The following is a 13012-nucleotide window of genomic DNA, read 5'->3' on the forward strand; positions in this document are numbered from 1 at the left end:
CTTCAGCACTGAGTTCAATTCCCGCCCCGATGTGACCCACATGGCGCGGGAGCTGGCCCCTCCTGACAGGGCAGCTGCTCCCCTCAGCAGTGTATTTCATCAGTCTGCCTGTTCTGCTCTCCACAGTCTCTGGTGAAGCCTCTTACTAGCCCTGCACCTCTAGACTGTACCCCCCAGTTCTGTATGCATAAATAAATCTTAAAAAAAAATTTACCCCATATGGAACTGGGATACAGGCCAGAGGAGGGTAGTGAGAGGATTCACCACAGGCAGAAAAAAGAACAGAACAGGCAGATTGATGAATACATTGCTGAGAGGAGTATTGGGCAGGTCAGATGTCTGCTGTGCCATGGCCAGCAGTGAATAAGTATAGCTTCATAGTGCTGCATGTTAACCCCTTGCACCATCAGGGACAGCCCAGGCAAGTTATTCATTCATCCAAAGGGAAATGAACAACTCAAACTCCTTTCTTTTGAGGAACACTTGTAATCTCTCTGATTGCTTGGCATGAAGAGAAGACTTGGGATAGCCACAGCAATATTTAGCTCTTTAAGGGACTATAAAGAAAAAGAGGAATTGTATCTTTTCTGTCATCCTGAATACAAGTCAAGAACCAATGGGTTGGCGTTAGGTTAGATTTTGTCAACGAAGAATGCTTTTAACATTTGAAAAATTACATAGAAAAAGTCAAGGGGTGAAGCAGAAGCTGCACTTCATTTGTCTGGAATGTGGTCATCACGTACTAGCAACCAGACTAGATGGCCTCTGAGTTTTTAGTGTAGACACCAGGGACCAAGTATCCTTCCTATGATCTTTTGTTTTAAATCTGCCAGATATGCTGTAGGAAGAAAAAAGTACAACGGAATGAAATATACATTGTGTTTAAACACAAACAGAAGAGGATACCTTACATAAATGGGAAAATGGTGTTTCCCTATTTTGTGAAAATGATTTGTTTTTCTTTTAAAAATCTGTAAGCAGAGCTATTTAATGCTTCCCAGTCTAATAAACTGAAGCAGAAGTTCAAAATTAACAGCCACAATAGTTTATTTACAATTGAACTCTTTATAAGATATTTACAGGACAACCAATTTTACACATCAGAAATGGTATCAAAAGTATGAATTACAACACAGACAATATGAAATGGGCATAAAACAAAGCTGAGTGGACAGACAAGCAATTTCTCTTTAATTTATTAACACTAGCTTAAACTTTGTTAAAGAAAGAAACAAAGAACTATGTTTTAGGAGACTTGCAGGGCCTTCAGTTGAAGATTGAATTTCACAGTGTTGTATCCCATGTAGGGAAAAAATAAGACTTAATTTTCCCCCCACACTCTTAACACACTGTAATTTCACTCTTGAAACTTTGCTAATCTACTCTCCAACCTCCTCAACAAACCTCAACATATCCAAATCAAAGGAGAACTGATCTAGAAGCAGGGACAATAAAAGAGGCCCTAGGTAGAGGGAGAACCAAAGAAATAGAATCCACTGAAGTCTGGCCAGATAGCACCTCATAGATTCCTCTTAGTCTAGCTCAAGTTCAGAATCTGAGGAGTCCCCTGGGAAGGGCACAAACATAAAGATAAATTTGCTAACCCTTATCCAAATTAGGAATCCAACAAATGCTGAAAATCAAGAAGAAACTGAGAGGAATCAAGGAACAAAGTAGAGAGACACTGATTGGTCTTTTTTTTTTTCTTCTTGGGTACATTATAAAGGAACATAACAGGTCTGAGTAGGAAAGCCAAACAGCTTGCCAAATTAAAATGATGAAGGACAAAGAAAATCTAGCCCAGTTTTTCTAGAAATCTCCTTCTTAAGGTGTGAGATGAGAGTCCCTAGTGGAATAAATCCTACTTCTCTCTACATTCTTGCTGCAGTGAAGTTCACGGCAGGTTCCCTTGTGGAGAGCCCACTCTCCTAAGCAGATGGAGTTACAAATGAAAACCCACAGCCACACACACACAAAAGGAGAAATAAGAGCAGCAAGATCATCCAAGAATACTACATGTGCTGCCGGAATAATTCCTTTAAAAGTCAAACCCAGGGAGCACAGATCAACATCTCACAAAAAGCTTCAGCAGCGGGAGACCCCTGAGGAACTTGTCTTCTCTTCCCACAATGGTATCCCAGTCTCTCGTGCTCCACAGAGGGGCCGGCCACACACCCTAAATACCTTGGCTTCTCCTCTAAAAGTGCTAATAATCTGGGGACATAGTCTCTTCAAGGATAAAAGCCCCTACCTTCTAGGAGATTCGACCCCTACTTGTTTTCACACAATAGTCATAATGACTAAAGAAAGGCAATTCCTATATATTTAAGACCAGAGGCCTTGGCTCTATTTTCCTTCCAGATAGTTACAGGGATCTTACACTGAGACCAAAGTGGCCTGGAGTGCCGTCCTGAATTTACTTTTTAACAAAATGGGAGGGAGGGGGCATGATGGTACATATACAAATCTATTTTTACAAAGTGAATGGAGAAGCTCATTAGGTACATCTGTTTTGAGATGTAGACATTTGCCAGCCAGGAAGCACATATTTCCACATACACCCCCCCACCCTCCCTAAATCTCTATCCTACTACCAGGAGCTCAGCTGAAAGGATAAAGCCCAACTAAGGAATTCTCGAGAGGTGATATGACACAAGGACATCTATACAGGGTCTGGCACGCTATTCCCAGATGCCAACTGTTTTTGTTTAGAGCCAAAACTTGTTCAAAACTAACCATCCCCATGCTTTATTCCCAAAGATTTTAGTATTTTTGGGGGGTGGGGGGAGTCGTTACTCATTAATTAACGTAAGCACAACCAAACATCCCTTCCCACATGGCTGTATCACAGAATAGTTTTAAGATATTAACTTTTTTCAGACATTTACTACCAACTTTCCAATCACTTTCTACCCTGTGAAGATGACTTGCTTCATCACTTCACTTTCAATTCCTCATCTGGTCCTTAGGCTCCTGGTGAGGTTTTTTGTTTTGCTTTAGGATAAAAACCACTATACTCAAAACTATAAGGAAGGGTACATGAGGGCGAGAAGAGTGCCATGCAGGCACAGCTCTGAAGGCAGGGGTTGCTTCATCTTCCACAAGACTAGTGAAGAGAGCCCTTTTACCACTTTAACATAGGCAAATGTATAGAAGCAGACCCCTAAAGCTTCCAAATCTGCCATCCTGTAGATTTAGTTTGAGAGCTCACTTCCCCCAAAGGGAAAAGAAATCCCAATCACCCTCTATAATTCACAATTAGCCCAATGAAAGAGTGTGAAATCAGAGTGATGAAAACAAAACCAAGATCAAAGGAGTATGGGAGGGCATTATCAACAAATGATAACATACATGAGGACATAGGTCACATATACAGGTCTCTGCCACTCTCTGGGAATGGCATGCTACAACTATCTGAAGACAGGAGGTTCTTGCCAGCACAGCTATTTCCTACACGTCCGGTGAGGTGTTTGTTTCTTCTGGATCTCCAACCTGCATCGGCTACGCTCATCCAACCAAGGCAGTTCAAAATTCCTGGGAAAAAAGGATAAGGAAATCAACTTGTAAACTGGAAGGGATTCAGCATGGACATCACAATGACTCCCAAAACAGACACTATGTGCCTCACCACACTGAGCCCTGACTCCCAAGTTCCAAGATGGAAGTGTCTTTCCTGCCTCAAAGTGAGAGCAATGGTTTGCTATTAAAGTTGGATACTTTACAATGGCTGCATACTCTTTTTCTAACTCAAAAAGCAATCCTAATTATTGTCTTGTGAATTTCATCACTGTAAGAGTTGTGACCTAATTTTGTCAAAGAGGAAAAATTAGCAATCCTTAAGCCACTGTTGAACCTTCTTCCGACCCAAATGCACATTAAGTCTTAAAGGGGAATGTAAAGTACAGGCTGTCTGAGAGAGGAAGAGGAAAAACGTTTATACTTACTGTGGAGTTAATTTTGGTAATGGTCGTCCAAATGCTACAACAGGCAAGAAGGGGGTAATCATCAAACTTTCAACTATGGAAAAACAAAGGAGATTTGTTAGTGACAGAGGTAGGAGAAGTCTGACCACTTATACCTGCTCCAACATACTGTTCATTCATTCAGAGTAAGTTGTATTCTGGAGTCTTACACACGTTTTCTTCTTTAAAAAACTTACTCTTTTAGATAAACAAAACTTACCATCATCTGGCTCAGGGAAAAATGAGGTAACCTCAGGCTCAGATTCCTGAATTCCTTTCTTTTTATACATTCTGAGCTGCAGTCGCTGTAAAATTCTTTGTTCCCTGATCCTCTGAATATCCCATCTGGGAAAAACAAGCCAGACAAAACAAAACAGACAAACCCAACATTACTGAAAACTTGCTCTATAAAAGCAAATGACACAATCCAGAAGCTAGGGGGATGTCTGTTGCCTCTTCCTGACCAAGGGGATGGGTGGGTAGGTGTGAGGGGTTGAAGGGTGTGGGATGGTGTGTGGAGGGGTATGGGGTGGTGTGTGTGTAAGGGAATGGGCACCTCAGAGACCTGCCTGCTTGGTTAAGGAAGAACTGTTTACTATTACCAGTTATGTCATGTGTTTGTGGGGGGAAAAAAAGAGGCCAAGCATTTGACCTATTAATTACCACTTCACATAAAGACAGTCAATTGGGAAACCCCTCATTTTAATTGTGTTAGCAGAGCTCCAGGGGACTCTCCACATAATGGACGAGAGTTCTAGGTCCCAGGGTTCAGCTGTCCTCAGGACCAGCATCTAGAGCCTCACCTTTTCCTTCTCTTCTCATCAAGCTCCAGTTTTGCATGCCGCTTTGAAAACACACTGTCATCAAGATTCTGTGTAAAGAGTAACAGCTGATAAGCTATTTATCACCATGTAACATGCACATCTACCTCATTTCCAGCTTCCAGGAATATAAAATCTTTCGCCTTCAGGTCCCACCTGAGTCTGCCAGTCACTCTGAATATCATGGGAATCTCTCAATAGCAAAATCAACAGAACACATATTACTTTCCCACCCCCACCCCTTGTAGAATCTCCAAATTTCAAAATCACTTTCATACACGTCTCCAGGTAAAAGTCACAACAAACTGAAATAACACCTTGAGACCTACATAAGTAAATCCTTACTACCTTCATACTTTTGTAAGAGTTTAAACTAAATAGCAAACTTTTAAGAGTCAAATAGCTTAGAATATATAGTTTTTTTGCTGGGTGGTATGCTAACTTTGTAATGAGCATGAAATTTAGCTTTGTTTTGAACGCTCCACAGCTGTTTACTTTTACTTAACCAATCACTTAACCAATCGGGACCTCAGTTTTCTCATCTATACCACAAAGTAACTGGACTACCTAATCTCCCCAAGTAACTTCTGGCTTTAAAATTCTATAGTTTTTTTTTTTTTAATAATGTATTAGTTTATCTTTACATTATTTTGTGCCTTTTAAAATTCCATAGTTTATAAGTTTATACAGTTACTATATTTTCAAGTTACAGGTCTACCTCTATTCTTACTCCCTTCCACTGACAGCTCTTCAGTACCTACCTCCAAAAGATCTGAAGGATTTGGGTCCCTTAGAGGCTCTACTGAGTGGTCCCTCCAAGAAGGAACTGGAAAAAATAAAAGAAAGAAAAAGAAAGGGAGGAGGGGTGGAACCACCCTTAAATCCAAGATCACAGCCCTCCTGCTATTCACTAGGACCAGAAGTCTCTCCCCAGATAAGACAAATTACCAAATGATAGGAATCCATTCTATGGCCTCACCTGAAGCCATGGTCATTGTCCTCACTATGGTATAAAAGAACCTAAAAAGCCATTGCAGTCTACCAAACACAGGATCACAAAAAACCCTACTCCAATACCTGACAATTCATATAACGGATGCTATTGCAGTTCCTGAAAAACAACTGAAATTTGAATCATACACCAAGGAATCTCACTCTCCCCCATCCAACTGATGGGGAATGTTGCTCCCAACCATCCACCAGCCCACCAGCCCCCACCCCAGGCCCAGCCGGCACAATTCCTATTCTACTCACCAGCCAAGACTGAAGTTTCTCCTGCAACACTTGATGGCATCAGACACCCTAAATAATGCAGGAAAGAAGAATCATCTCAGTGTAAAAAGAAAAAAAGCCCATACCCAAAATGGAGGAAAGGATCATCACTGAAGTTCTCACTAGGAAGCCATTTTGGTTTTTTTGAGTTGATCTTTTGAGAATTTCTCTCTGGGGGAGGGGAAGAGGGAACAACAGACAAAAGAAAAGAAAATAAGCCCACCACTTTTTTTTTTACACTGAGACGACTTCTTTTCTTCATTATTTAGGGTGGTTTCCCTGCAACAGTTGATGGCCAAGGATATCAAACCTTAAACTCAGAACATGGCAGGTGAGTAAAAGTTGACCCTATTTTTCAAATAAAAGATCAGTGTTCTCAAAACTTACATATGTAGTCTTCTTAAACAGCTCCCTCCTCCCTCCAAACAAACTAACTTGCTGGTGCAGCCTGAACAACATGCACAAAGACTTTGGCTTCCTTAGAACAAGCCAGTGAGGCTTTTGCTAGAGATAGGGACTTCAAGAATAAGGACTCAACACGTTTATTCACAAGTCAGGCTCCTCAAAGGGCTGGGTCTCCCCCCACCCCTCCGTCAGACTCATTCTGTATTGCTATGCCCACGACCTCAGAGATGCTTGTTATTTTCTATATTACGGCAGATAGGGTTTTCAAAAATAGCCAGTCACACAGAACAGCTCTGGACCAAGCCATTTCCCAACCCCGGATATGGGAAGTTGCTTCATGGTTTCTCTTAGATTACACAGCATTGCCATGGCAGCAAGAAGGTTAACCTTTAAGGATGAACCTGTTCAACTGACTGAACCAACAAAAACCTGAATCTCGATTAGGATCCCACTCAGCTCATATACTCAAGTGTGAGGCCTAATGAGTTTTAGATCATTAAGAAGAGTAATCTATCTTCCCCGCTTAATTTTGTCACCAGAACAGCTAAACAAAGCCTGGAGAATATTCTTGTCTTACTGGAATGGATTCCCATCCTCATCCCTGCTGGGGCAAGACAGTGGTAGAAACTCAGGATTGCAGTTCTATCCAAGAAGGCTCCCCCCCCACCATCACCCCAGAGCACCCGCAGTGACTGTCATGGACTAACATTACAGGGTTGAAGGTGCACTCCAGTTACTGGTTGATGTAGGACATGGGGGAGCATCTCTGTATGGAAGCCATAAAGAAAAAAAGGGAATGAAGACAAGGTCCCAAACACCAAACCCTCCCCAAGCAGCTCAGATATCCCAAGATAGTCCTTATTGTTTGAAAAATAGTTTGTAGACCATTTTATTTAAATATATGAACAACCAATGGGCTACTGCAATCCAAGTGAACTCTTCACATTTAGAACCTTTGTGAAGTATAGTAAGATAAAGTAAGACTGTTGGTCTTTGGCAGAGTCCTCCTGCCCCCCAGACCGGGACATAGAGATACAAATAAATGTTTATATAGTTAAAGAGCGGAGGCCCAGGTGAAATCCCACACCCCAAGCTGGCTCCCCAACCCAAAAATTACCATTGGCCCCTGAGAACACCCAAAGACCACCCTCCCAGGTTTCACACAATATCAATTGCAGGAACAGTCGTGTATGGCAAAGTATAAGTTCTATGCATTTCACAGCACAGAAAACCCTTCTTTCAGAGGGCATGCAAGTTGCCGGAGATTACACCCCCAAGTCTGGTGCTCTGGTGATGAGCAACTTACTGGCAAACACATCTCCCAGTGTTGTAAGCAGGCAAATACATTGAGCACATTTTGCTGTAATTCCATCTATTTGCAATGCCTGCACAGTGTCTGTCTCTGGCTGTTAACTTACTCATCTTGACAGAACTCTGCTTTATTGATTGCACTTTTTTAAAAATGCCAAAGGCATTTTCACACTTGTTAGCTTGACCGCCACCACTAGGGTATAAGAGCAAGTGTTCTCTATGCCTTACTTGCTACAGTCTCCTCCTTCTTTGGAGAGGATTCCCGTAATGGTAACGGTGATGGGGGAGGCTGGTGCCAACGACACAAATACATTTCTGTGGTGGAAAGGTACGGCAAATCTTCTATCTCACTTGAGAAGGCTTTCTCCTTGGGATGGGTGCTGGGTCCCTTCTGGGGAGTGGAGAGTCTTGGTGGGGTATCCACTGAAGACCGGGGCTTTTCTGGAGTTTCTTGGCTCCTCAATTCACGTTTACAAACAGTTTCGGATAAGGAACCACAGGGTTCCTCTTTAATGGGAGAGTGCTTAGGAGTTTTTGTTTTGACTTTTGAAAATTCAGGAGCCAGCTTTTTAACAGGAATCTTTCTTTCTGTACTTCCAAATGGGGATTTCCTATTAGACAGGGAAGAAAACATGACACAATTTATTGACTTTTGAATAAAACAATGTGATTACATTTGCAAGCAAGAGGACAAGCTAACTCCCATTCCCCAAAACGACCAGTATTCAGGTACTGCAAGAGCTAAGTTCATCAGGAACAGCCTCCTACTTGTTATATGCAAGAGGCCCTAAGTGAATGTGTGCTGAAGAGAGCTTCCAGTGTCCTACTGCCTACTAAATCTAAAAAAAAAAATCCCTATCTTCTTCCAGATCCATTAGCTAATATCAGGTGTATTAGCTAAAGTACTCTGTGCCGTATTTCAGGTCTCTCAACCAGAGGTCAGTCTTCTTTTTCTTCCTATCCCATCCCATCCCATGTTAGTTACAATCCCTTTATTTTTTCTTGCTAACTGCTGACTCCTCTCTTCTCTCCCTCCTCCCCTCTCTTACATTCCTAGAATGCCATGTCCTTTCCTCTTTAACAACCTAAATTCTACACTTCTTTTTCAAGATCCATCTCCTCCTCAAAGTTTCACTGTTCTATCTCAAAATAATAGCCCTGATCTTGCAAAACTTAAGTTTGCATCACTGTTGTCTATCTGCTCGTTTTATAGCAGCTGAATTCTGAGTTTCAAAATGCATGCCATCCTTAGCGCTAGAATAATTTCTGAGTCCAGGCACAGTCAGAGCTTACTTTCTTATGTCCATCAGTGCCTAATACAAGGAAGGAATTTAACACTTCCTAACTTGAAGTGAACTGCTACAGCTTTCTTTAAGAAACTCAGCTGTCACATTTGCTGCCCATTCTCTTTATGATGTACTTGACATTCTGTAATTACTACTGTGACCAAAATGTTCCTAATAGACTTTTATAGCTTACACAGAATATCCTGAGACAGTTTCTCAGCACATATCCTGATAATTCAGGATATGGCTGCATTAACACTAATTCTTAAGCCCCAATCCCCTACTCTCAGGCACTAGAAATGAGTGTCTGCATCATGTCCGCAGTGGTAGCCAAGTTATGAGCACACCTTTTGTGTCCCTTTCCACTCCGCCCACATGAGAAAGGCTTGGTAGGCAGAGTCTGGGATGTTTCAAGCTCCGGCTGGCACTCCAGTTTAATTTTCTCAGATAGCTCCGTTTCCTCTCTCTCTTCAGTTTCATAGCCCTGAAACAGCTTATGCCTTTCTTTCTCGTTATCCTTCTTTACCAGCTGCATCCGCCTTTCCATACGTTCAATCCGAGCAAGAAGCTAAAAAAGAGTGGCAAAATGCAGACTTAAAATACATAAAATTAAACCAGGAACTTAGCCCCACTGAGGAGTCATTATGGTCTTCTGCCTCTGTCCATGGATGATATAAAAATTCAACTTATTTTTTAAAGGCAGACATTAATCTAGTTTCCCTTAAACAGAATAAAGAAGATATACTGCTTAATTTTAGAGGTTTAACCTTTGTGGGGAGGGGTGTGGGGGAATTTATAGTTTATTCTTCTGAAAGATGATCCTCTCCACTGGGAAGACCACATCATACCTTTTAAATGGCATGGTCTCTGCTACTGCTAACCATGTGGTTTCAAGTCAGTTTGGGAGTTTCCAGAATTAACCTTATCTTTTTTACAGGAGGCCCCATGTTTCTCCAAATCCTATCCTCTCCACATTCACCCCAAAACTCTACACACAGGAAAAGTCCAAACAGTTCAAGAAGGAACTGAATACTCATGGTCATGGTGCCACTAGAAACTGCAGTGTTATTTAAAAGGGGCGTGTGTCTTTACCACCTAGAAAATGAGTACATAATTTAGAAAAATTACAAAATGAACTGGTACCCATAAATCCTAAAGATCATGAAATAGGCATATTGCTTTGCAGTTGACAAAATAATAACATATATACCCACTTATCTAAATATTGATTAAAATCCAAGTCTTTTAATTCTAATCAAAGAGAAGACTACATTATCAAACAAAATCAAAGTCTACTATCACTGAAAATGTCACATTAGAATGTCCTGAGAAAAGGTGCTAACTGTGCTACAAGACTTTTACTTGGTTATACAGTGATCGTTAATGTTGCCTTCTTTATATCCACTTAGCTACACAGATTTCAGTACAAGCCAAATAACAAGTGGAATCAGAGAAACAAGCTTAAGCAACACTAAGACTGCAATACACAACAGAAGCAGTAGATGCCAGGTTCAGACTGACACTATCCTTAACTCACCCCACTTTTTCTGCCTAGGAAAGCTTGCAGAAGGGCCATTATTTACCTCAGGAACTGAGCAGAAACCTCCACAATCAGCAGAGGCCCCCTCCCCAGGCCCCTGTCAGCCTACTCATCTCCTACTTTAGTTCATAGCCTTAAAGTTACTTAACATGGCCTGTGGATGACATTTCCTTGACTCCTTCTCCTTCACTGGTCCTTCTGCTCCTGCCCCCCCCCAGCCAGGTAAGGATAAGATGTGCCATAGTCACAGTACCATCGTACCCCTAGACTGCAGTACAGTAGCTGAGCAGTGCCACCTCCATGTTGAGGAACTTCCACAAATCAACACCATGAGCTATTTTAATGAGACCTGCCCCAGCTCCCATTCTACCTTACAGAATGCATCCTCCAATAAAAGTCATTGCCTGATGCGATTCATTTGGAAAGCAAACAAAATGAATAGCCCTCTGCTCCCTTGCTCAGCCCTTGGTGCACACAATGCAAGAGAGAGAGGAAAAGGGGAAGAGGGGGAGAGAGAGGGAGAGACTGCTGCAAGCTGAACACAATTGTAGAAACCATGTTTATTTTTAGGCAGCTGTAAGGTATGCTAGCACAGTAATAGCCCTCCACACACACACACACACACACACACAGAGCTTTCCTGATATTTGATGGACTATGTATGAACACATAAAGTGCCCAAAACTCTTACTGCAGTACAAACAAGTGTATGTAACCAAATACAAAGAAGCAATAAATTACTTTCCTACTACCTTGAAATGCTAAAATCAAAGGTGTTTTTTTTTGGGGGGGGGGATAAGGAGTTCTCCCCAATACATTTAACAAGCTTACTTTCCCCTGATGCCTTTCAATCTTCCATGCTTATACAAGGAGCTGGTCAGTGGGTCCTGTTTATAACTCAGATTCCAATTTACAACTGTCTTGAAATCAAAGGCAGTGATTCTCTCAAGATCCGTTAAGAAACCTGAAACAGGACTGCACCGTGAATCGCCTCTACCTCTCCGACAATTAAGAGGTCCATGACCCCCGATCTAAAGATGCTCTTGCCATGGTGGGGAGAGCAACAGCTGCTAAGTCCAGAACACATTTCTAACGCGACACTATTTAACCCCTTCGTAAGGCCACATCTGCATCCACGTCTCCATTCTATCAATCCCTCACAACCAAGTCTCTTCCCACTCAGCCCGTCTTTCCCACACGTCCGGGGCTGTCATTTTAAATTAACCCTTTGGCACCCGAGCACTCCCCTCTCCCCTCCCCCCCACCCCAAGGGAGGTCGCCCTTTAACCCTTCCCTCCCACACAACGTGTCAGGGAGTCCGGCTCCCCCGGACTCAGCACCTAAGACACTCGTTTGCTGGGGGCCAACCTCCTGACCCCTAAGCTGGGGCTACCTTAACCTCCTACAGCCCCTTCCCCCGAGCATGCGCACAACTCGCTCCTCAGCCCCAACGCGAATTAACCCCTCGCGTACCGTATCTCTCTCAGACTTCAGCTCCTCGATCTCCTTTTCCTTGGCCTGCAGCTGCTGCTGCTGCTGTTCGATGAGGTCCAATTGCAGCAGAAGGATCTGTTTGAGGCAGGCGGCCTGACTGGAGGCTCCCGAGCCGCCGCCACCTCCGAGAGGGCTCTTCCTCATACTCTTCCATCTGCCCTCGCTGGCCGCCAGGGTCCCGGCGGCGGCGGTGGGCGCGAGGGGTGGCGGCCCGGGCAGAGGTAGTGGTGGGGGTCCCGCCGGGTCCGAGGCGGTGGCAGCTGGGGGAGCCGCCCCACCCTTGTCCCCAACCCAGGGCGTCGGCTCTTTGGCCGCCGCCACGAGCGAGCCCGTCTGAATGGGCAGCACCGCCTGATACTTGGGCCGGGGGCTGCAGCCGGCGCCGGCGGCCGCTGGCTCCCCCCCGATGCCGGCTTGCTTGGTGGCCGGGGGCGGACAGGGCAAGGGCACCGAGCCGCCCCAGCTCTCTTCCTGCTGCCCGGGGGCCGCGCCGGCCGGGAGTAACAAGCCCCGGCCCTTGCCGCCGCAGCCGGCCGGGGAAGGCGCCGGGCTCCCGCCCTGGGAAGAGGCCAGCGGGGGCCCCGGCTCCTTGAGCTTACGGTGCCGGGGGAGGAAGTGGGCTTCGGCCGCCCCGGGCTCGTCCTCCGGCCCGCCCAACGCTGCAGCCCGCTCGTAGTCCAGTCGCTGCTCAGGGTTGCCGCCGGCAGGGGCCGCGGCCGCCTTGAACACTGCGGATCTCATGGTCATAGTGGTCCGGAGCGGCGCCGGGGACCGAGACGGAGGAGGGGGTGGGGAAGGGGCGAGGTGCGGGGGGTCGAGGACGGAGGAGGGGGAGGGGAGTTTGGCGGGCTCGCCTCAGCAGCGCGGCCGCCGGCCTCGGCTAGCGCGGCTCCTCCGAGGCCCGGGCGCCATCCCGCCGGC

At 44.6% G+C, this 13012-nt stretch overlaps 1 protein-coding gene across 2 annotated transcripts; it reads right to left on the reverse strand.

The window, feature by feature from the left end:
• Positions 1-1029: 1029 nt before the first annotated feature.
• Positions 1030-12995, reverse strand: MSL1 (male-specific lethal 1 homolog (Drosophila)). 2 transcript variants are annotated; one of them, XM_004684227.2, is made up of 9 exons: positions 12071-12995; positions 9405-9625; positions 8000-8382; positions 6038-6085; positions 5545-5609; positions 4766-4833; positions 4183-4307; positions 3945-4017; positions 1030-3534 (listed from the first exon to the last, which is right to left on the reverse strand). In XM_004684227.2, exons 1-9 carry the CDS (start codon positions 12836-12838, stop codon positions 3444-3446), a joined length of 1842 nt encoding a protein of 613 aa, XP_004684284.1. In that variant the 5' UTR covers positions 12839-12995; the 3' UTR covers positions 1030-3443. The 2 variants fall into 2 exon arrangements, with proteins under 2 accessions (XP_004684284.1, XP_012581981.1); XM_012726527.1 differs by lacking the exon at positions 6038-6085.
• Between the last annotated feature and the right edge of the window lie 17 nt (positions 12996-13012).

This window comes from Condylura cristata, unplaced genomic scaffold (assembly GCF_000260355.1).
Source record: "Condylura cristata isolate star-nosed mole 26May11 unplaced genomic scaffold, ConCri1.0 scaffold00017, whole genome shotgun sequence".
NCBI lineage: Eukaryota > Metazoa > Chordata > Mammalia > Eulipotyphla > Talpidae > Condylura > Condylura cristata.